The following is a 24,001-nucleotide window of genomic DNA, read 5'->3' on the forward strand; positions in this document are numbered from 1 at the left end:
ACGATATTAGGATGGCAGACATTCACATTTTTTTGATGGTTTAAATGTAATGTTTAAACTTGCTTTATTTTTCAAAGAGCTAATAGTGCTACACTCATATTAACTGGAAAAAACAATGCTAATCCTGTAATAAATTATAAAACAGTAAATATGCTGTAAATAATAATAATAATAATAATAATAATAATAATAATAATAATAATAATAATACCTTAAGTTATTGTAGAAATTCCAAGTTTTACAGTGAACAATGAACCTATCAGCGGATACAATGCCATCTACAAAAGGCAGTGATCAGGTTTATTTTATCTTTATGATCAAAACCAGATGGCGTGATGAAAAGCTGAAGAGCTTTAAAGCAGTTCAGTTAGCTTTGATGTTCCTGTTGACTCGGCACGAGCATTACAAAAGTGAAATAAACATCAAAATAGGCTATCTGCCGAATTGCGAATCTAGAAGTTCGTATCTGTAGCTAGCTGTATCAGCCTGGGAATGAAAAAATGTAATAAAAGAAAAGATTAACTCACGGACTGATTTGTCTGTAACTAACATACTAACTAACTGACATGGGAGTTCACATCAAAGTACAGGCTGGAATTATGTCTTATTTTTCGGAAGAAAGAAGCTACAACAAAAACTTGTTTCTGCCACAGGGAGAAAAAAGGCATCAGCATTATTTGCCATCCATAAGTTATAAATATGAGTTATCATCAAAAAAAATTCTAACACTGAAACGAATAAAAACTCAAAGTAAATGAGCAAACGCACTCCGAAAATTAACTGAAACTAAACAGCGTTCAAAACAAAAAGTTAAAACGAAATAAATAAAAACATAAAAACATGATATAGAAATACAAAACTATAGTAACTGCAGGTGGCAGTGCTGCATTACGTTACAGCATTAAACCTTTGAAGAGGCCGCATAAGCCTAATAATACTGCAGAGGGCAGTAACATGTCTGGAACTGTGCATGCGGCCAAAAAGAAGAAGAAGAAGAAGAAGAAGAAGAAGAAGAAAAAGCTACACCAGACAGGAAGTGTTTGCTAATAGTCCCATGTGTTGCGCTTCTCCCGGTCATTCATTCGCGAAACGAAAAAATTACGGACTCGTTTTTCATGCATTCAGGCTTAATCGTGTTTTTAGGAACCGACTGTGTACTATTAATGATAGTAATAATATTTTCCAAATAAACTAAAGACAAAGCCTGCAGCATTTCTGCAGTAGCATTAGCTAGCTAACGCAGGAGTTGTGTTGTAGAAGTTTAGGAAATCTCATCAACATTTAAAGTGCGGTTTCTGGATGAATAGTTCCGTGGATACTAGCATGACCAAGGAAAACCGGTGGGACATACCCCCCAATGCTCCAGCGTGCATGGAGAGGCACCTGTGCGCGGCACAATACAGAGCAGGTAGGGAAAAGGAGCGCTAGCTGAAGGTTAACGTGTAAACACGTGGAGCCGCTAGTTGGTTATTATTAGTGTGTTTACATTTGTGCTAAACTGTTCAAGTCCTACGTTGGAAATGTTAAATAAATAACATTTTATGTTGAATACTAGTCAGAGTAATCTTAACTGGCAGGCGATGAATGAAAATATAGATATTTGAAGGGTTTTCTCGTTGGGTTTTCTCCACAGATGGCACCCTGCTACTTGGTGCCTCCAGCCTCTCTGGCAGAAGCTGGCAGGGATCTGTTTGGATCTACAGCGACCCTGACCAGGCCCCCAGTGAGGGATTCTGCAAAGCTGGTGTGCAGACTGAGGCTGGTGTCACAGATGTCAAATGGGTGTCAGAGAAGGGAATTATTGTTGCGTCAGATTCAGGTAATGAAATGTTTTTTATGGCAGATGAATCAAGCACACACTTGAGGCTTGTATGAAACTGGCCTCATTTTTCTGTGCAGGTGCCTTGGAGCTCTGGGAACTAGCAGAGGATGAATGTCTACTGGTTAATCGCTTTACCAAGCATGATCATGACCATATTGTCACCACAGTAAGCCCCGTGGTTGGAGCAACCGCTGCAGTCACTGGCAGCATGGACTGCAGGTTAGACTTGTTTTACATGAACATACATACACCATTCCACCTGTCACAACAGAGCAGAAGCAATGTTAATTGCTTTTGTTTCAAACTTTGGCTTAATTAATTTTTGAGTTGTCATCCCTTAAAGTGCATCTTTGCTTATTATTACAGAATTAAAGTCTGGGATCTAAGTCAGGAAACGGTTGTCACTACCTACAATGGTAAGCATCATCTTAACAGTTCTTCATACAGAAATGCACAAAACTTACAAAAATGCTTTTTTCCCCTCAATGTGGAAAAATAAAAGCAAAGAATGTTTATTTTTGGTAGCATTCCTGTATGTATAGATTTTAGATTAATTAATTTACCAAGGGTTTTTTTTCTATTGCTGACATTACCAGACTATCCCAGTGTCATATTCCTATTGACTCTTTGGAACGATTAATTGCTGAAGGAAAGTTTTATATTAAAATGGTTTTAAAAAGCCAAAAATGTCATAAATGTCATTGATGTGAAAAGTTTAACTCAACAGTTCTTGGGTTTTTTCTTCCGCCAGTGCACACACAGCCAGTCACTTGTGTTGCCTGCAGTCCTACAGATGAGTCTCTGTTTCTCTCCTGTAGCCAAGTAAGATACTAATCAGCATGTTGTTTGCATTTTTGTCAGTGAGGTTTATTTTTTGGACCACAGAGCTGCAATCATTCAGATAAACTAAACTACTTCTTCTTCTCACCCCTTCTTTAGGACGGCCGTGTGTTGTTGTGGGACAGGAGGAAGCCCAACAAACCTGCATCAAGAATAGGTAAGCTACGTCACCAAGCTTTGATAACCACTTTTGCCAAACACTACTGCAAGAATAGTCGAGATTTGGAAGAGCTCCACAGGAAATGAAGTATGACAGAGAGTAAAATTTGTTCCAAAACAAACAGTTATGTTTACATATTTATGCCAGTACACACACTATGCAGCAGTCATTCACTCTGCAAATGTATATGTGCTAAAATAGGAGTATATACTAATACCTAGCAGGTAGAGACTATTGCACCTGCAATGGAGTTGATTCCTCCAAATACGCAGCCATTACCAAAGTAATCAATCCAAATCCAGAGCCTTAACTTTTCCCCCACATTTGGAGACTTTATCTGTCCTCCGAATGATGGATTTTGACACCTCCAAACCCATAAAGATGTGATTTCAGGACCATTATAGTAGTTTTCAGGTTTGTCCAGGAGTGGCTGCATAGGCAGAAACCACCCTCACTAACTTTAGATCCAGATCCCATCATTTAGTACTATAAGCAGGCCTGAAATATGACAGAAACCTCTCAGTTCACAAAAGAGCTTTAAGGGTTACTTTCAAGGGGTAAAGAGTTATATAGAGTGCCTAATTAGCTACCTAGTGTTTGATTTTTGTCTGGATGATTAAAGAAGGAATTTGTCTTATTGTTCCTGGAATCTGTTTATAGGCTCTCTTAGATGGCAAGCGCATTCTCAGTTTCTGTTTTTGTTTTGCCTCAGATGTAGAGTCACCTAGCTGCTCCCCTACTTCTCTAGCTTGGCACCCTCACCACAGAAGCACCATTGCTTTTGGTAAGACGCTGCACTTGGTCACATTTGATTAAAAGCTGAGTTTAATTGAGAAAAAGTTGATTTCCTTTTTTTCTTTCACTCTCATCGTGTCTCAGGCGATGAGCTCGGCAGGGTGACTGTGAAAGATTTCCTGGGATCGGAGCCGTCTCAGGTGGAGAACGTTCACAGCCGTAGAGTTAATGGGCTGGCCTTCTCCACACACAGGTAAATGTAAAGTGTGTCACGATCTCACCTTTGGCTTTATTGCTCTTTTACAAAATTCTGACGTCTTCCTTTTCTTCCCAGCACACCCTTGCTAGCCTCTGTTAGTGATGACTGTAGCGTTGCTGTTATGGACTCTGAACTGCGAGAAATGTGAGTGCTTGTACTTCATGCTGAAAGCATTTAGTTTGTTGTATTATTAAAAACACTAATCACATATTTGTTTGTAGACTCCGAGACCGGCGGCACCAGGACTATGTCAAAGGTGTGAGCTGGCTTCACAATGGCTCCTCCACCCTCACAACAGTAGGCTGGGATCATCATGTGCTTCACCATAAAGTGGGTCCAGCTGATGGCATTCCCAGTTCCTCTTCTTAGACCGATCAGTTGGAAATGCACTGAAGGAAAGCACTGTTTTCCCCTCACTACTCTCCCCTCATTCCTGAGGTGTCATTTTGCAGAAATGAAAATCTATTGAAAGCTCTCACCTTAATTTAGCCCCCAAAAACCGCACAATATTAGGAATTCTGCTCTCCTAGTCATGGTTTTTGTGCATTACTAACATAGAGAGCATAAAATGGACCTAGTTACATAGTGATGAGCGTTTCTGCTGTCCCCATCTTGGTTGTAAAAAATGGACATTCTACAGAGGGGCAGGTCTGATCTAAAATGCTTAGTCATTGGCTAGTGACGCGATTGACACGTCGTTAGCCACTAAGTGAGCTATTGAAGGGTATAGGAGGAATTCTGTAGGAGAGTCTTTTTGCAACTGCAGCTTTCGCCCTTAGGTGGTCTTCACATCAAATGTAGGCTTATAGCACTTTGACTTCATTTGATTAATTTTTCTGACCAGATAGCTGCGTCCATATTTTTATTCTCTCTATGACTACTAATCACAGCCTCACTATCCACTTCTTTCATACTGTATAGTTTGTCTTTGTGTAACTGCATCAAAGCAGCACATTTGTATTGCAGAATTTTACATTAAAGGTAACTTAATGTTATCAGTGGCATCATTTGGTGTGTTCTTTGTGTTTACTGAGATCAGATATGATAAACTTACTACTGTGAGGTAGTGGGAATAAGAGGAGTTTTCAAGGATACACAAAGTGCAGTCAATAAGTTCCTCTTCCCCGAAAAGCCATAAACCTCAACCCCCTCCTTCAAGGTCATGTCCTTATGCACCTCTGCACTGCTTCCAGCACTGCAGCTATTTTGGAGTTGATACTTGGAATTCCTGTTAGGCTTTTAACTTGGAAATTCATTTTGTGGAAAAGGACAATAGTAGAAGGAAATACAACTTGGTTGTGAGTGAAAGTTTTTTATTTGAAAAGAATGCTTACCCTGTTAAACCTCAGGATGTTACAGTACAACTGTGCACTGACAGTGATGGTGTTTTACCCAGTAAATATAGGGGGGAAAAAAAAAAACAGGACAAAAATGCTCGACCTCAGACCAACCACTCTTAAATCTTCCAGATCTAGAATGGTTCGCTTTGACGCAGAAGACATTTCAACACATGGGGTGGGACTTCAGTGAAGCCATCTAAAAATAAAAATAAATAGCAGAAGCAATGGCAGCCCCGGAGAAGCGATGAAGGAAACCATCTTGAGTAGCATAGTAGCTAAATTGAGTATGTTTCTTATTTTATTGGTGGAACTTTTTGATCACATGCCCTGTAAATATAAACCACTGTGTTGGTAAGGATGTGGCTGACGCAAACCCCAGTCATTCACTAACAGTGTCAATGTGAGGTCTGATGTAGATAATGATCTATAACTTTTGGTACATTTAAGGCCTTTCATGGAGGTTAAATTACATGTGCTTTGATGTGTTTTGGTTATTTGCGTCAACAACCACAAAAAACGCCTAATAATTAAATCTAAATTTCTTCGTTAGCAGAATCTTGGAATTATTTGGAATTAATTGCGTGATGCTATTTGGGACAATTCTTAGGAGGGAAAAAAAAACTTAAACCAGTTCTTCAGCTAGCTTATATCTTACTTTAATACAAAAAAATCTGTTTGCACACAAGCTCCTACATGATCTGGAGTTGGCACACAGGTTCTTCATGGGGCCCTGACGATTCTTGTTTATATAAAATATTATGAGGTCATCATGTTGCCTAGCAGCCACCTGACAATGTGGCACAATGACACATTTGTAGCTTTTACGCACCTACAAGAGCCTTATAAAAGTATTGTATCATTTTAATTTCACAATAGTAACACATAATTTATATCCCAAAAACTAAGCATGACATATTACGATGATGTCACACTGTCTAGCAACCACCTAACAACAAACTAAAGCCACAAACTAAACAATACTGCACCCTGGGAATTTACCAGTATATTAAATCTGCACTTACATTCTGAGCCACAGCTAAAAGCTTTAATTACTAGGATGATGCAAATCACTGCAGTGTTTTTACATACAATTGAGTACACATGCAAGCCATGTGTACTCAGCAATTTGTTACATTTATTTCCTACTTAGAGTTGAATGTCTTAATTTGATGACTTTCTATATACAACTTTAACATGTACATATAACTACATCTTGCAATGTCCAAATGCGATTTTCATATTATACAAATTGATATCTCCATCAATAACAATGTATACGTAACTAGATTAACACTCTTTATCGTAGTGGTATAGAAAATCCAATACAAACCATAAAGGATTTTTTGGGATAAATGTGAGAATCACACTAGACCCCTACTACTTTGCGCCATAAGACTTTCATAATCGAGATGTAACAGTGAAAGAACATTTCCCATTATTTGGCAGGTAATTACAGCATGAAATAATAACAGTTATGCTCCAAATTACTATATTTTACAATTAAAATTTCTCATTGTTTTATAAAAGACTTTTTAAAAACTTTAAACTTTTTTTATTTGAATATTAATGGAGTTTTCCTATACAATAACATTACCCAAATCTATGGTTAAAAAGTCAACATATAGCAAAATATAGCTTAAGACTAAATAATTAGCAGCAACTACACAAATGTTTAAAACGTTCTTTCTGACTGTGACACAATGGAAAAGAAAACACCATCTGACAGTGACTGTGTCGTGTTTGTCTTTATGATTCGGCAGTCCTTTGTCAACAGGCATTCTTAACATATTTGCTACCCAGTGTGTAAATAACCTGTGTGAAGCCTTCTTTTTCAGCTGTGGTCCACACTGCTGCTGATAAAAGTGTAGTTTCACACACGTTGTGTCCCATAGTCTGTGTTGAAGGTCTCAACATGTCCAAGAATCGAAAGACCCTTAATAATCCCCGCTACTCATGATAAGTAATAGGATTTTTGGTTCCAGGCCGAACTGTGAAAGACTTCGGCCCATTGCTGAAAAGAAGAACATTTTATGTATGAATATATTAGCCAACCAGTGAGTTTTGGCATCTTAAAAAGTCAATGTGTGACATTTGAGCATGACAGTCTTACCTGGTCAAAACTTTTGTTGGCGAGTTATCTGGATATTTTTTGTTCACTTTACGCTGCAGCTCCCTCATGTCCAGAGTTGCTGCTTTCTGGTGATATTTGGTAGTTGGTGATTTGAGCTGGTCATTGGACTCCCATTCATCAGAGGAAGGCTCTACATCTTCCTTTTGGTGGGAAATTTTGGGGGCCATTTCCTCCAGCTTCTTTTTTAGGATGCACTGGAGATCAAAATGTCTTTGTTCCAGAGTGCGTGCTGGCTGAGTGGAGTCTGGCTTGGGTTTTGTCTGGACTTGTGTCTTTGGTTGGACATTAGGAGGTGGGTGGTTCAGAGGAGGAGGAGGTGGAATTGAAGCTGGAGGTGCTGTATTCAGAGGAGGAGGTGGAACTGAAGCTGGAGGTGCTGTCTTCAGAGGAGGAGGTGGAATTGAAGCTGGAGGTGCTGTCTTCAGAGGAGGAGGTGGAATTGAAGAGGGAGGTGCTGTATTCAGAGAAGGAGGTGGAATTGAAGCTGAAGGTGCTGTCTTCAGAGGAGGAGGTGGAACTGAAGAGGGAGGACTTGCAGAGGGTTGTGTCTTATTCAAAGGATACTGAACTGAGGCAGGGGAAAGAGAGGTTACAGGTGGTGACGGTGCCTTTTTTGTGGGAGGGTCCGGTGGAATGATGGAAGGTGGCAGGTCCATAATCTTGCTTAAATCATCAAACTCTGGTGGTGGAGGCAGTAATGGCATGCTGAACCCATCTTTATTGCCCTCAGGTTGTGGAGTCTGAGACAGTGAGCTGCTTTGATATGCCTTTTGTCTCTCCTCTGCTTTTTTGCTAACAGCAGGGGTTTCTATGATCCTGTTGAGAGCTGGACTGGTAGATGGTGCCTGACCATTGACCAGGGCATGACTGCTTGAAGTTTCAGGAGCATCATTTGTTTGTGGACGGTCTACTGGACTGAAGGATTTTGGAGTCTCTGGTAATATTTTTTCTGTCAGTTTTACAGCTGAAGAGCCAGAACTTGAAAGGTCACTTGAGTGAATACTTGGCTGCTCATTGTTCTTTCCACTGTTTTCCTGTGAAACAGAGTGCGTCGTTCTGTTTTTCTCTCTTTCTTTAGCTGCCTTTAGAAGAGCCAGCGGAGAAGCTGCATTCCCGTCTCGTGCTCCATGGGTTTCACTTCCTTTCAGGTTACGTAGTTTGTGATCCAATATCGGACTGTATTTCTGGTTTGGATTTTGATACCGTACAGGTTTGACTGGGGCTGGACTTTGGTACTCTCCAGGTTTGACTGGGGCTGGACTTTGGTACTCTCTAGGATTTTCTGCTTTTGGACTTTCTGCTTTTGGACCTTGGTTCTCTCCAAGTTTGTCCTTGCTTGTCTCTAAATTAATCTGAGTATTGTCAACTTCATCAAGCTGTAGAGACTTCTGAGGCGGTGGCTGTACTGGTTTGGTTATTTCTGGTTGCACTGAAATTGTCTCTGTTTTAGCCTTTGTCTTAGTCTCTGTCTTAGTCACTGTCTTTTGCTCAAATAGGGTAGATTCAGAAGGTTGGGCAACTTGTAAATTCTCCTCCAGCTCCTTTACAATGGGAACTGGTTTAGATAGTGTAGGCACTTTGGGAGCATTACCGTCCACCTTGACGAGAACAGGGCCAGAGCTGGAAGACCCGGAATCTTCCAGGAGTAACATGTGCTTAGGTTTTTTGTCACGGTCTTCAAACACATTGAGAAATGAGGTCTTAGGAGCAGTGTTAACCTTTGCTGTGTTTTGGGGATTGAAAGTGGACAATGTGGGTGTCTGCACAGGGGGTGGTGGTGCAGGAGTCTGTGGGGGGGAGTCAGAGTTGGAGACTGAGGAAATTCTAATGGGCTTTGGAGGAGGTTTCTTCTGAGTCTTCTGTTGCCTTTCAGTAGGGGGCTGTGGGGCGGCAAATTTTGGATGCTCTGGAACTTGAGCTGATGGTGGACTAGAGATGGGTATGGATGATGGAGAGCCAGTAGAAGTGGTAGATGGAGGCTTTGGTGGAGCCATTGGTGGTGGTTTTAGGAAGGATAAATCCTTTGGTTCTACTGAAGGAGGGTTTGGTGCGGGCATGGAAGGAGGCTGTATGGTTGCTAGGTCTAGAGTGTTTAAGTCACCCAGGAAGTCTGGTGGAGGTGGAATCCATTCACTTGGAGGTGGTGGAGGTGCTACAGAAGGAGGAGGAGGAACAAATATTTCCCCTTTATCAAGGTTAGGCACTGAAGTAATGGAGCCATTGGACAATGGATCCCAACCAACTGTGGATGAGAAGACAGGACAAATGAGAAAGGTTTTTGCAGAAACAGATACAGTATTCAAATATGCAAACTTGCTGCATAAATAAGAGACTAAAATTGAAATCCGTCTGTTTCATTTAAAGAGTGCAATTCATTTGTGCATATAATATGCAATAATAAGAATATTATTAAAGAGGCAGAAACGATTATAAAGAATAAGAAAATTCTTTATAAAGCTTTAAATTCAGCTTTCTTACATAAATTTAGAATTGTTAAAAAAGGAAATAAAAGAAGTAAATGGTTTCCACTTATTATTGAGAATGCTAACACTCCCATTATGTAAATATATTTGGCATCTGGTATGACCGTTTGGACATTTTCAGGGGGAGTTATTGAGCAATGCCCGAGCAAACATTAACCTGCCCTCCTTTTTTTCCTCTTTATTTTGATTGCTGTGATCCATCAACCGAGTCTGAGCAAAAGCCCCACAAGTTATGTGGACTTTTTAGGGTCTAATTAATGGGATTCTTGCCTTTTAGTCAAGTTAAACCTAAAGTACATATTGGAAGGTAGCTAGATGCTCACCTGAACTGTTGGTCTTTGGACCATTGACAGGGGGCAGGAGAGGGACTTTCGGCATTGGGACAGCAAAGCCTTGGAAACTCTCAGACAAGGACTGCGAGGGAAGAAAATTAAACACCATCAGACTTGATTTTTCAAACCTCTTAACACAAGAGACAAAGATCAACAGTAAAATTGCGATAAGGCTATATACTGTAGCCTGTATGTACAGAGATTTTTGTCTGGCAAGTATTTGGTCTTGAGGTGCACAAACCAGTTCTCAACTATATCAGCTCTCAGTGTTCCTTGAAAACAGGTTGGCCTGTCCAATGCTTGCAGCATTTTTAGCGTCAGCAGAACTGAAGTAGCTGCCAAAATCATTTCAATGTGCTGTTACGTGAAAATTCTATGATGGTGGTTTACGGTGCCTTATGTTCACAAAATTAAGTACTAAATATGTCAGACTGCTTTGCAGCAACTTAGGTACATGTCTAACCTTTAGGCTTCTTCAACATAAAACAGCTAGAGGTTTAAAAAAAATAAAAGAAAACACGTTTGCATACTTGAGTGATGAGAAATATTTGGTGAATCAGAGGATACACCTATTATTCATCACATTGTCTAAGATGGGCCTGGCTGAGAAAACTGCGTGTTACTTAGATACATGGGTGTTTTATGTTGTAGGCAAGAGGGGCAAAATAGAGGAAGAGTTATGGAAAGTACGTTGCTGTTCTCTCTACGACACCAAATAAATAGAGACTGTGTTGACACAATACAAATCTAAGAAACTTGGAAAGTTATATGTCCTTCAAATGGGCAGATATTCAGTCCAGGAATACATAACAGCTGTATCCTTTTGATCTTAGTCTGCTGCAGACCATTTGAGGAGGAAAGCAACAAGGAAATTTTAAACTGGACTCAATTTATGCCCTAAGAGCTCCCCTTATACCACGTTTCAGCCATGCTGATTGTATGCAGTAATGAATTAAATCAGCATCAATAGATAAGAATAAAAATCTTCAGTTTCAGGCAGCTGCTGTCCTAAAAGATATATCACACCTTGAATAACACCCTCTTTTGCTAATAATCCCAGTTGCGTAGCTATTTGGAAAGGTATGAAAACTGCATCACGGAGCGAGGGCGTGCCATTAAAGACAGCGTATGATCCAGTTTGATTCCATCTCGCCTTTTCTCCGCGCTATGACTCACGTTCATCTGTCGCAGCGCTCAGAGCTGTCCTGCCCATGTGCTGCAGGGTGTGCCGCATCCACATGCCACAGACACATTCACAGAACACTCCCAGAAAACACTGAGCTGAGGTGTGTGAACCAAGTGCTCAGATGAGCTTTGCATTTTTGTCTGCAACATGACAATGCAATGGGAGACTTTAAGTGCAAGACTAAATTGTAATTGACTTGCTCTAATGTCTTATGGCAACTTTGGCAGCTGTAGCTTTTGTGCGCAGCGTGATGTGACCTGCAGAAGATCATTGATCATGTTTTCTGCAAATTACCTGTTGTGACAGCATCGCTGTGAGATATGTCGTTTTTTTATAGTCATATTTCATGTCATTCTAAAAAAAGAAATGAGCATTATCACTCCCACATGAGATACTGGAAGAAAATAAGTCGTGATCTCTCTGTGGAGACTTTTACTGTGCGGACCACGTCACACATCAGATTGCACGAGTAAATAAACTCTTTAAACACTAAACTGTCAGCTATCAGTTCATTTGCATCTGCAGGCGCAGGGTTTGAGACTGAATAAAATGGTGGAGCTGTTCACATGCAAATCTTATTCATTAAATTCCATTTTATGTAGTGTCAAATCACAACAGTTGCCCCAAAGGGCTTTACATTGTAAGGTAAAGACCCGACAATAATACAGGGAAAACCCCAGTAATCAGATGACCCCCTATTAGCAAGTAGTTGGTGTCAGTGGGAAGGAAAAACTCCCTTTTAACAGGAAGAAGCCTCTGGCAGGCTCTGAGAGAGGCAGCCATCTGCTGTGACTGATTATGGTGAGGGTAGAGAGACAGGAGACACGTAAAACATGTCATTTCAATTTCAGAAACTGGGTAATGAACGTAAAAATTGATGTGAACCACATGGTTTCACAGAGATACTCACAGCACCATGCTTCACTGTGGGTCTAGCTCGCACACTTGCAGTCCCTGACTCATGAGTTGCAGATGACCCCAGGACCAACTCTACATTGTCTGTGAAAAAGAAAAAAGTAGATCATTAATATCCAGCAAAGCAAGTTCTGGTAGCAAAGCAAGTTCAATTGAATTGATTCAGCTATTAAATTACTAATCAAATCTCCATCATTAATCTGCCAGTCAAGGCCAAAACAATGATGTTGTACACTTGCAGTGTGCAGGTAATGAGATACTGTGTGCATCCAAGTGTCCTCTAAGTAGCTGTCAGTCAGCCTAATAATCTGCTGTGTGGCCGTTGGTTGTTGACAACAAAATAGCTATGCACAACTGAGCCGATGATTGCAGTCTTTATTTAAAGTCCACCATTGTGTTTAAGGGAAAACAGTTATGGTGCCAACTGAAATCCATTGCACCACCTTCTGCTTGCTGTACAACACCACAATGTTTATCATATAGCCAGACGTAAATAGTTTATCTGTCGCAAAGCCTGGAAGAATGAATTCAAGGTTTATTCTTGGGGGAAAAACTCGCTTTAACTGTGTTCACTCTTTGAGAGGAGCTTCATAACATGCAGCCAATGTTGCTGCTTTTATGTAGCATAACCCTTTGTTCTTTAAACAAACAGTGCCACACAATGATCGTCCATTCTTAAGTCAAAGTGGTTAAGAGACCAGTCGCATTTGTCTTTCATGTCAGTGGAAAAGCCTGGTTTTTCTGTATGTATCTAAGTCACGGGATGACACAAGACACTCAATGATGACTTAAAAGTGCACCGAGGAAGAGACCCGAAACATGACCATAGTCATTTTCAGATGTGGAAGACAAGCAATAACATTCCTGGGAAACTGATGATTTGAGAACGTAAACCTAGAAGTCACACATTCCTTTGTTCCAGTATGACACTGACTGCTGAAAGACACTTGTCACTTGAAGATTCTTACTCTATGTGTTCATTTAGCTTTCTATTACAAAAGCAGACACAAGAAGCAGCGTGACAGAGGAGCCTGTCATAATAGACAAGGAAAGGGAACTGTTTTCCCACCTATTCCCAGTAGTCACAGGGTGTAGGTCCTCATAGCTTTTATGCACTTCTGTGTCATTTCAGAAAAATGTGGGAACTACAGAATGAATTGGCTGCGGTATTAAACCAGTCTAAGCAAATGATTCGTTTTTCCTATTGCGCCCCTTTCTGATTTAAATAGGCAAATGATCTCTCCTGTGTTGCAGCTTTGCATAGAAATTGTCCTCTCCTTTTCTGCTTTCACTAGTCAAATTCCACTAATGTCACTTAGAGCTTATCAGTAAACTGATATCAGTGTGTGAAAGTAATATTTTTATTATTAAGCTATTAACTTGTGTTTCCTTTTTTTAAGGCTTTAAACTGCATCACACACTCTTGCTCAGCAGATGGAGCTTGCCCAGCTGTTGTACTATGGAAATATGCTGTTATGCATTGTTGTGGCCAGAAGAGTGAATTTGTTTGTGTCAGGTAAATAAAAGTACCGGTAACAGATTTCTGTTTTCATCTATAACACCGTGGATTGTATGTCTAAGAGTAGCTGACTCATATGAAATACACCCAAGGTACACATTTAGCTACTCTAGATGAAAACTTCAGTTTTGTCTGAGAAATCTTAACTTGGATCAAAGTGAACACAGTCTGAAGAGGACCCAGACTCTTGGATTTAAAATATGGATTTACTTTTGTTAAAAACACCGAACAAAATTCATAGATGACACCTGCTGCTACTTGTTTAAAGCACCTGAAGGATTCACTCCTGTCAGCACGTCTAAAGTTTGGAGCTTGGTGGAAACATATGTGTCCTATTGCAACACCAAGTCCAAAGGTCGTGCTGCTCTTCGCTGTAGGCGTAGATACCTGCTCTTATAAACAGACCGCACTAGACTCTACTCACCCATCTCCTGCATTTTGACATTGGTGTCGAATAGAGAATGATTCTTTCGACCCAGAAAATTCAGCGACCCCTTCTTCATTGTTATTGATTAGTTGATGCGTAGCTACGATTCTCGGCTTCAGCGGATCATTGGCGCATTCTCGCCGGCAGGTAAATCCGGGATAAACCGCAAACGTGCTGCTCTGAATGACGGCGTTTCTCCAGGTACACCTGACTCCAGTGATTTGGTGCAAACCTCTCAGACAGACAGAGAAAATGGAGCAAACCCCGCCCACTCGCCTTTCATTGTGCCTCCCTGTTTCTGACTGTACAGCAGCAGCAGGTGAGGCCCTCGGCTCTCCTTACATTCCAGCGCAAACCTCACCTGTGGAAAGAATCAGGTCCTTTAATCACAGGTTTGCTTACGTTAATGGCCTGTACTCTCACTGTTTGATGAGTCTGCCATCCGCATCCGAGCTTTAGCGCACTGGTCTACCTGTATCTCTAAATCTGGGACGAAGTGATCACATTAAAATGCTCAGGAACGCGGGTGAACTTTAATAGCATCTTAATCAAAAAAGACAACAGGGGTTTATTGCATGTAGGTCACTGCTATTATGGTCATAAATGTTAACAAAGAGTAAAATAAAAATAAGCATTTGAAAACGTCGAAACATTTTAGTATCCTATTTTATTTTATTTATTTTTTTGCTTATGCTTAAAAATTTGATCCAAGAAATGTATAAACCTAATAATGAGATTGTAAAGTGTGCTTGATTAAATCATTCAAAATGAATTAAAAGCCACAACATTAAATAAATTGGTTCTCTTTAAGGATGTAGACTAATACTGAAAGGGCTCCTTCTATCTCCCGGTGATTTTACATTTAATAGAGTACATTTTGCTGATTGCACTTGTCACGGTTCTGGGTCAGTTTCGACCCAGTATTTTGAGTTTTAATTGATTAGTTTATTTTTGAATGTTTATTGTGGTTTTGGGCGCTATGAGTATTATTATTATAATGATTATTATTATTAGAATTCTATGTTTCTGTTTATTCATGTTTAAGGATTTGTTCTCGGTTGTATCTCACGTTTAGTTTAGTTCAAGTTCCATGTGTCATTCTGTCTGTCTCTCAGTGTCAGGTCTGCGTCTTGGTGTAGTGTTCTCGTTTCCTGTTTTATTGTGAAGGCCTGCGTCTCGTGTGAGTGTGTTCAGTTTTACCTCTGTCTCGTCTTGTTGATTATTCCCAGCTGTGTCCACCACCTGTGTGTGATTCCCCCGTGTTTCTCTGTGTGTATTTAAGTCGTGTCCTCTGTCATTATAGTTGCTGGTCCGTCTGTGTATTCCACCATGTTTCATCCGTGTGTGCCGTCACCATCTTGTACCGTCGTCCACCTTGCTTTATGTTCGTGTTCATGCTCTGTAGTTTAGTTGTCCCAGTATAGTTTAGTTCTCCGTTTTGTCGTTTGCCTCTCTATATTTTTGTGTCAATAAATCACCTTCAGACCGTCACGACTGCCTGCGCTTGGATCCTCTTTTTCCTTTTTTTCACACGGCTCTTCTCACTCGCCGTGACAGCACTTTTGCTTGAGTACCATTTCACCTGCAACGGGGTATTTTATAGTGTGCTGTTGCTGCTTTTATGTACATGATTAATTATTTCCCTATCTGTGTGTCTTGCATGTGCACCTAAAACAATTGTTATGACATATGAATATAGTTTAAAGTCTGAAAAATAAAATCAATTATCAAAGTAAAACCATTGTTTATTGTAACCTTCCTTTTTAGATCAAAAATTCTAGAAGAGCAGCTATTAAAAAGTTAGGCCTAACTGACTGTTTACAAAGGAATGGTTTGAAGAGTTTCACAGAAACGGCACTAGTGAAGGTTACAAATGATCTTTTTACATCCTTTTATAATGGACTCATCTCTGTGCTTGCCCTGGTAGATCTCAGTGCAGTGTTCAGTACCAGTACTGACCATAAAACGCTACTACTGAGATTAGAACACACACTTGGTATTAAAGGAACTGCGCTGCAGTGGCCTGAATTATATCTGGCTGATAGATAACTATATACGTTTTCATGGCTATGCAGATGATATCCAGCTTTATCGATGCATGAAGTTTCGTCTTGATGCATTCTCAATCATCCGGGAAAGTAAATCTCCAAAAAGTTGATTCTGTTCATCTGGACGTAGTGTTTTGTGGGAGAAACATTTTGTCACTCATCCAAGTGACTTCTTCAGTCTCAGCTGACTGCAGGTTTCCCCAATCTTATAAACAGTACAATTGCATAATGACTGAAACCAGCCAACTGAAGGAACAATGGGATGGATGGTCATTCCTTAATCTTAATTATGCAAATTCTCATGACCATTGATCAACAACCACTGACCAAAACCCACTGATCAATGGCCATGAGATGAAACGTTTGTCCCACAAAACGCTACGTCCAGATGAACAGAATCAACTTTTTGGAGATATGCATGAAGTTGATACACGTCAACTAATTAAACTTCAGGCCTGTCTTGAAAACATAAAAACCTTGATAGCCTATAATTTCCTGCTTCTAAATTTAAACAAAATTGAGGTCGCTGTACTCTGCCTTACTTTAAAAAATATTACCTTTGCCTTCAATACCACTGTGAGGAATCTTGGAGTAATTTATGACCAGGATATTTGGTTCAGTGAGCACATTATACAAATATGTAGAACTGCCTTCATTCTTTTGCGCAGTATGTCTAAAATGAGAAACATCCTGTCTCAGAGTGATGCTGAAAAACTAGTTTATGTATTTATTACTGGTAGGCTGCACAATTGTTGATTATTCTCCCATATTGACTTAACTTCACTACTGGATTTCTCTTACATTCAGAATCAAATTTAGAATCCTTGTCTTCAGATACAAATTCTTGAATGATCAGGCGCCATCATATCTTAAAGACCTCACAGTAGCTTATTATCCTCTGGCTGTCCCTCTCTGATCCTGGTAAAAGGGTTTTTTTTCTCCCCACTGTCACCAAGTGCTTGCTCATAGGGGCTTGTCTAATTGCTCTGTTAGCAGGGGTGTCAAAATCATTTTACATTGTAGGCCACATACAGCACATGATGATCTCATGTGAGCCGGACCAGTGAAACTCCTCTTTCTGCCAGTGTACAGAAATTTAAGCAGATATCTTAAAATTAAAAAGAAGTCCTATTTCAATAGTATCTCTTCCTTTTTCCTTCCTTCCATTTTTTTCAAGATTCAAAGATTCAAAGTGTTTATTGTCATGTGTGCAGAAGAAATAGCATTTCTCTGTGCAATGAAATTCTTTCTTTGCTGTCCATACACAAATGCCAAGTTAGGTAGGGTTGAAGGAACAACATAAATAAGGATAAAAAAAAAAGACAAGATATTAAGATAAATAAGGTAAAAAAGGATAAAAAAAAATAGTGAAAGATAAATAAGTAAATGAAGACAAGTGAGTTAAGCAGTTGTTAATGTCAAAGGATATACAAAGGAGCTTAATGTGCAAAGTGAACTTAGTGTGCAAATTGTCCTGATGTGCAAATTGCAGTTGAGGTAGGTCAGCTGTTCAGGAGTCTGATAGCAGTTGGGAAGAAGGAGTAAATAAAATAAATCTGTCAGCACAATGTTTTGGACTTAAATTGTAAGAATAACTTTTACTACATAAATAAAACCAAACTGCACTGAACTGAAATCATAAAAAAAAAATTTCTTCATTCCTGTTTCAGTCACATTGGTGATCCAGTCAGAGAGTGACTGAAGAAAGACATTTGTCACTTAAAGATTCTTACTCTATGTGTTCATTCAGCTTTCTGTTAGACAAGCTGAGACAGGAACCAGAGTGACAGATGAGCCTGCCATAAAAAAACAAGGAAAGAAAAACATATTTCCATCACAAGGTATAGGCATCATAATGTCCTCATAGTTTCCACTTCGAAGCAAAAAGGTGTCACATGTGAGTTACAGGTAGACCTAAAATACATTTCTGACATAGAAATATAAAACAAACATTATTAAAGAACAACATAAATCACAGTAATTGAAGTTTTAAAAATGCTATGGTGTGTGGAAGCTAAAATAAAGTCTAATATAGATAAAGCAAAGATATGATGACACTATAACGTGTTGTAAAAGTAATCAACTTTTTCTCTCCATTAATGTATGCAAGGTGCTTGAACAAAACAAATCACAAGAGTTATATTCAACCCTCTGGATAATTGTTCAGTTAGCTATTAGCTCACGTTGGAACATTACATTTGTGTGATAAATGCATGTTTTTAATCTTAAATAAATCTTTGATATTACTGAAGGAAAACCTTCATTCCTTGGTGTGACTTTCTTGAGGATAGTGAAGGATGAGAAACGTGGAAGCAGGATACTCATAAATTTGATTTTGGCTAAAAGGGGTCAAAAGTCTTAAACAGATGAGCTAACCCCTTAAAGTAACCTGTAACAGCATTTTATCTACTCTGCATCACAGTTTAACAACCTGTGGGTATTTGGGGTTGATTACAGCTGGTAGCAGAGTAATAATTTGTAGAAGTATGTTTCCTTTACACTGATATTCAGTTTTATAAAACACTTTATACTTTTTACTTTGTATTTCATAACATTTTAGAAGGATTTAATTTGTGGTGCTCATATAGTCAATTCAAAGCTGCAGTTACTCGTTGTTATTAATATACACTGTTATCAGTATATTGGTACCACTTTACAATAAGGCTCCCCTTATAGATGCTAATAAATAGTTTATAGCTATATTATTAATTAATTTGTAAATGCTTTATAAACCATTATTAATGGTTTATTATGCATTAGTTAAGGGTGAGAAAGAGGAAAAAAACTGACCGGTTTCTTGCCAAATAGTGAGCCAAATGTGTTCACCTATATATTTCATCTAGAGTTGCTATATTAAACATTTCAGACTAAGTTACTATCCTGTAAGCACAATCAGCATTTGTAAACATATTTTTTATCATATAAAATTGTACTTCAGAAATGCATTATAAATATCCACAACTATCAATCGGAGCTTTGTTGTAAAGTGTAAAGCATAAAACCATTTATTAATGAATAATAAATATTTATAAATGCCAAATGGGAGCCTTATTGTAAAGTGTAAAGCATAACACCATTTATTAAGGACTAATAAACATTTATAAATGCCAAATGGGAGCCTTATTGTAAAGTGTAAAGCATAACACCATTTATTAATCACTAATAAACATTTATAAATGACAAAAGATAGCTTTGTCGTAAAGTTTAAAACATGTCAACATTTATTAATCACTAATAAACATTTATAATTGCCAAAAGTGAGTCTTAAATGTATAATGTCACCATTTATAACACTTAGACCTAAATTACAATCAGTGCTTGAAATAACATTTAACTACTGTCAAAAATGGCAATGTATTGTAAGAGTAACACATGTAAAATTAAATGTGTTTTTTAAAACACCAAACAGTCACCCACTCCAAAAAAAGTTCATGCCAGACTGGTTCAAACTGGAAATATTTTTTGTATGTCCTTAAATAAGCGTCCCAGTGGTCCATCAGGGTGTCGCGAACCAAGCCAAGATGACCACTCAAGAACCATCAGGTGTTCCTCCAGCAACTTCTCAGTGCGATTTCCTCTTAGTCTACGGACATGTCCTTTGATGGTCATCCAAGCCCTTTCGATATGCTGTGTATGACTGCCAGATTGAGGATCTACAAACCACCTGCTGTGATTTACAGTGTAATGTCTGTACCCTATGTTTGTCAAAACATTCTTGTAGGCTCTCCACTCATCACTGATAATGGCACTACCCAACTTAACATGCTGTCTGATCAGAGGAACAAGGTGGCGCCTTGATCGTTTTTCAACAAGTTTTAACACGAGCCTTCGCCTTTTGTCTTTAATTCCCATCATTCCAAATACCCATTTCTTCCTTTTCCATGCATTTCCAAAGCGTCCACGTGCATACTGAAAACAAAAAGAATAAAATTAAACAGAATTAAAATGAAAAAGAATAAAATTAAATATCTACAAAGAAACATTCAAAAAGATGGTTGCTTCTACTAATTTTTTTTACTTATGGTAAAGGTTTCCATGTTTAGAGGACACAGTCAGATCTGCATTGATTCTAACAAACCTGTCTGAGAGTTTACCAACCTTTCGCTGATGACCTTAGACAGCTTTCATCTATAACCACAAATTCTCTGTCACCACCAAGACGGTGTCCATTGTTTATTCTGTGTCTTTTAATTGCACGTATACAAACATGTCGAATGTGTCTTGCCATGCTACCTAGTGTTCTGGAGCTGCCAGCCACTTCATCATCGATCATATCTACTTGTCTGAGCCTGAGCCCTTGTGAAAATCTGTGATAGAAATTGAGGCAATTATTACTTACTGAGGCCCTAATTTTATTTCACAAGTCTCGTATTGGTGTTCAATTATGAAAGGTGCATTGCTATTAATGTCTACATCTACATATACCTGTAAATGAACTTCATCCAACTGAAAAGAGATGTTTTTGATTTCTCAAAGAGGGAGCCAGTTCTAATTGTTCTGGAAACTTTCCTATGACTTGCTCTTTTGCAGCACCTGAGAACATATCAATGAGTTAAGTAAAGAAATGGACCCTTAAACAAGAGCATTAATTGAAAAGATAATCACAAAATTAAGTATGAAGAAAATAATAATGAAAAGAGGTTAATGCTCCCTCTTGCATTGATAACCGAAATATTTTGTTATATTTACTACATGCACTACATTATCATGCATTATACATACCACATATATTGGTCTTTCTTCACCACGGAAATCATTTTCATCTTATGGTGACAAACAGGACATCTAAGCTTCTTTTTTAGCAGGTGTTTCTTCTGCAGCCATTTAATGAGCCTTAGTGCCTTATATTTAGTTTGTTTTCCTTCTATTCTGGCGCGCAATCTCATTCCCAAAGACATTCTGGTGGAAAAAAATGAGTAATTTATTTTATTATCACCTCGAAACACCGTAAAATACTCTATGGGAGTCTAGTGCAAATCGGTTCAGAGTTAAAGAACTTCACATGCTATATAAAACAAGCCCTATAATCAAAAATAGTCCCACGCAAAAAAGAGGATTGTCTCACCTGTTATAATGTATCTCCGACTTTGTTATGTAGATCTAACCCGCTGGATTCATGCTAAAAAAATATGTTCTGCTGCCAAAGGGAGGGAAAACAAATTTAATTTAAACGCAGAGGAGCTTATACAACCATCCAATCACAGTTAACTTTATTAAGGAAAGCCCCTCCTCTCAGAGCGCGACAGGCAGTGGAGCGCTCTGGAAGGTCAAGCCAAAGGGGCACGAACAGACACACTGAAGGCGCTCGTTCAAGTTGCTGCGCCATGGATGGAGCAGAAGATAAAAATTTGTGTGCGTCTGCGACTTACACAGTTAGCACACGTTCGAAGAGATACAAAAAGCAGAGACTGGATGATCTAGATTGCACTAAGCCAACGACGTCAGCAGTTAGACATGAAGGTGAGTATAATGCTAGCTAGCTAGCTACCGAGCCATTTGGCTGCTAGCTACAGTGGCTAACTAACATCACATAACATGTGAATAGCTCTATTACTATTGGTTATTCCAAACGATTGATATCACTTAGTTGTATATTTTTAGTTTTGTTTATGTGCATCATTAAATTTATATTAAACACCCTGGTAAGGCAGTACACATAAGAATTATTTGCCTTGTTTTAGAAATGTCTGAACCACCACATGTGTATATAACATAATTTTTACAAAGTGGCTTTTTATAAATTCAAGTTGTAACCGTTTTTAATCAATATTTTATTTGAGTTTCCCAAGTTTAGATTATAAATTATTTTAGTATTGTAATTTAATAATTGTTTGTTCTTTAGATTCTTCTTCTAATCCTGCCCCTACTGCAACTGCCCTTCTTAACAAGGAGCGAGAGAAACTGACTTTTCTTAAGGAGGAACTGGAGCGCGACACCCTGATGGACCACTGGGACGCTTATTTAAGGACATACAAAAAATATTTCCAGTTTGAACCAGTCTGGCATGAACTTTTTTTGGAGTGGGTGACTGTTTGGTGTTTTAAAAAACACATTTAATTTTACATGTGTTACTCTTACAATACATTGCCATTTTTGACAGTAGTTAAATGTTATTTCAAGCACTGATTGTAATTTAGGTCTAAGTGTTATAAATGGTGACATTATACATTTAAGACTCACTTTTGGCAATTATAAATGTTTATTAGTGATTAATAAATGTTGACATGTTTTAAACTTTACGACAAAGCTATCTTTTGTCATTTATAAATGTTTATTAGTGATTAATAAATGGTGTTATGCTTTACACTTTACAATAAGGCTCCCATTTGGCATTTATAAATGTTTATTAGTCCTTAATAAATGTTGACATGTTTTAAACTTTACAACAAAACTCTCTTTTGTCATTTATGTTTAGTAGTCATTAATAAATGGTGTTATGCTTTACACTTTACAATAAGGCTCCCATTTGGCATTTATAAATGTTTATTAGTCATAAATAAATGGTGTCATGCTTTACACTTTACAATAAGGCTCCCATTTGGCATTTATAAATATTTATTATTCATTAATAAATGGTTTTATGCTTTACACTTTACAACAAAGCTCCGATTGATAGTTGTGGATATTTATAATGCATTTCTGAAGTACAATTTTATATGATAAAAAATATGTTTACAAATGCTGATTGTGCTTACAGGATAGTAACTTAGTCTGAAATGTTTAATATAGCAACTCTAGATGAAATATATAGGTGAACACATTTGGCTCACTATTTGGCAAGAAACCGGTCAGTTTTTTTCCTCTTTCTCACCCTTAACTAATGCATAATAAACCATTAATAATGGTTTATAAAGCATTTACAAATTAATTAATAATATAGCTATAAACTATTTATTAGCATCTATAAGGGGAGCCTTATTGTAAAGTGGTACCAGTATATTAATAATGTACTTGATTGGTCTAAAGTGCATTATAGTAAACTCACTCCAGTAAGCTTAAAAATGGAGAAATTATAATGAGTAAACATAAAATTCTTGATAAAAATATTCTGATTTTCTGACAATAGTGTTGAGATAAAGTTTAGGCCTTCAGTTTGTCCGAGCATTACAATAACTAAGTACATGATGTGGTTTAAAATTGACATTTTATTTTCATGTCATCCAGCAACAGACACAGTTAGATACATTAATTTTTTGGACAATGATACATTTTTCTGTGCACCACCACAGTGGATTTTAGACCAGATAATCAATATCTAATTGGAGTGCCGACTTTCAGCTTTAATTCAGTGGGTTTAAATTTCTGAGTTAACTATTGGAGATACATCGTTCTCAGAAGTACTTGGACAATTAAGTGATAAACTGTTTCAAGGTCAAGTAAAGCCTGCTTACTTGTTATTTCAAACTAACTAATCAGATAAAAGATCTGGAGTTGATTTCAGGTCTTGAACTTTCATTTGCTATTGTTAACTGGAATTCTAAACATGCGGTCCAAAGACATGTCCATGTAAGTAAAGAAAGCCATCATTAGGCTGAACAATCAAAATAAACCAGTCTGAGAAACAGAAAAAGGAGTGGCCAAATCAGCAGTCATGTACACTCTAAAATGGAACCAGTGGAGCAAGGTCATTAGCGTTTATTAATCATGTGACTGCTGATAGACGTAGCAGGGTGGATTGTGAAGTATACAGGGTTATACTCTCTGCTCAAATTCAGCCAAATGCCGCAAAACTGTGCACACAGTATTTCACAGTGTGAGTGAATGATGACACAAAAGGAAAAAAAGAAATAGTTTCTCAGGGCAA

General features: G+C 38.3%; 2 protein-coding genes and 1 pseudogene across 2 annotated transcripts; 1 reads left to right on the forward strand and 2 right to left on the reverse strand.

The window, feature by feature from the left end:
- The first annotated feature begins 1,111 nt into the window (after window positions 1-1,111).
- On the forward strand, window positions 1,112-4,545 carry wdr77 (WD repeat domain 77). Its single transcript, XM_085354173.1, has 10 exons — window positions 1,112-1,408; window positions 1,634-1,819; window positions 1,900-2,041; window positions 2,189-2,238; window positions 2,574-2,644; window positions 2,762-2,819; window positions 3,535-3,606; window positions 3,702-3,810; window positions 3,892-3,960; window positions 4,038-4,545. Exons 1-10 carry the CDS (start codon window positions 1,300-1,302, stop codon window positions 4,183-4,185), a joined length of 1,014 nt encoding a protein of 337 aa, XP_085210299.1. The 5' UTR covers window positions 1,112-1,299; the 3' UTR covers window positions 4,186-4,545.
- Window positions 4,546-6,826: 2,281 nt separating this feature from the next.
- On the reverse strand, window positions 6,827-14,355 carry LOC146632212 (uncharacterized). Its single transcript, XM_085354174.1, has 5 exons — window positions 14,147-14,355; window positions 12,199-12,287; window positions 10,094-10,184; window positions 7,267-9,529; window positions 6,827-7,167 (listed from the first exon to the last, which is right to left on the reverse strand). The coding sequence occupies exons 1-5, from the start codon at window positions 14,223-14,225 to the stop codon at window positions 7,104-7,106; spliced, it is 2,586 nt and encodes an 861-aa protein (XP_085210300.1). The 5' UTR covers window positions 14,226-14,355; the 3' UTR covers window positions 6,827-7,103.
- A 5,286-nt stretch (window positions 14,356-19,641) lies between these two features.
- Window positions 19,642-21,095, reverse strand: LOC146632213 (uncharacterized; annotated as a pseudogene).
- Between the last annotated feature and the right edge of the window lie 2,906 nt (window positions 21,096-24,001).

This window comes from Diplotaxodon limnothrissa, linkage group LG5 (assembly GCF_057381915.1).
Source record: "Diplotaxodon limnothrissa isolate DT_005_m linkage group LG5, D_limnothrissa_male_GT1.1, whole genome shotgun sequence".
NCBI classification, from domain to species: domain Eukaryota; kingdom Metazoa; phylum Chordata; class Actinopteri; order Cichliformes; family Cichlidae; genus Diplotaxodon; species Diplotaxodon limnothrissa.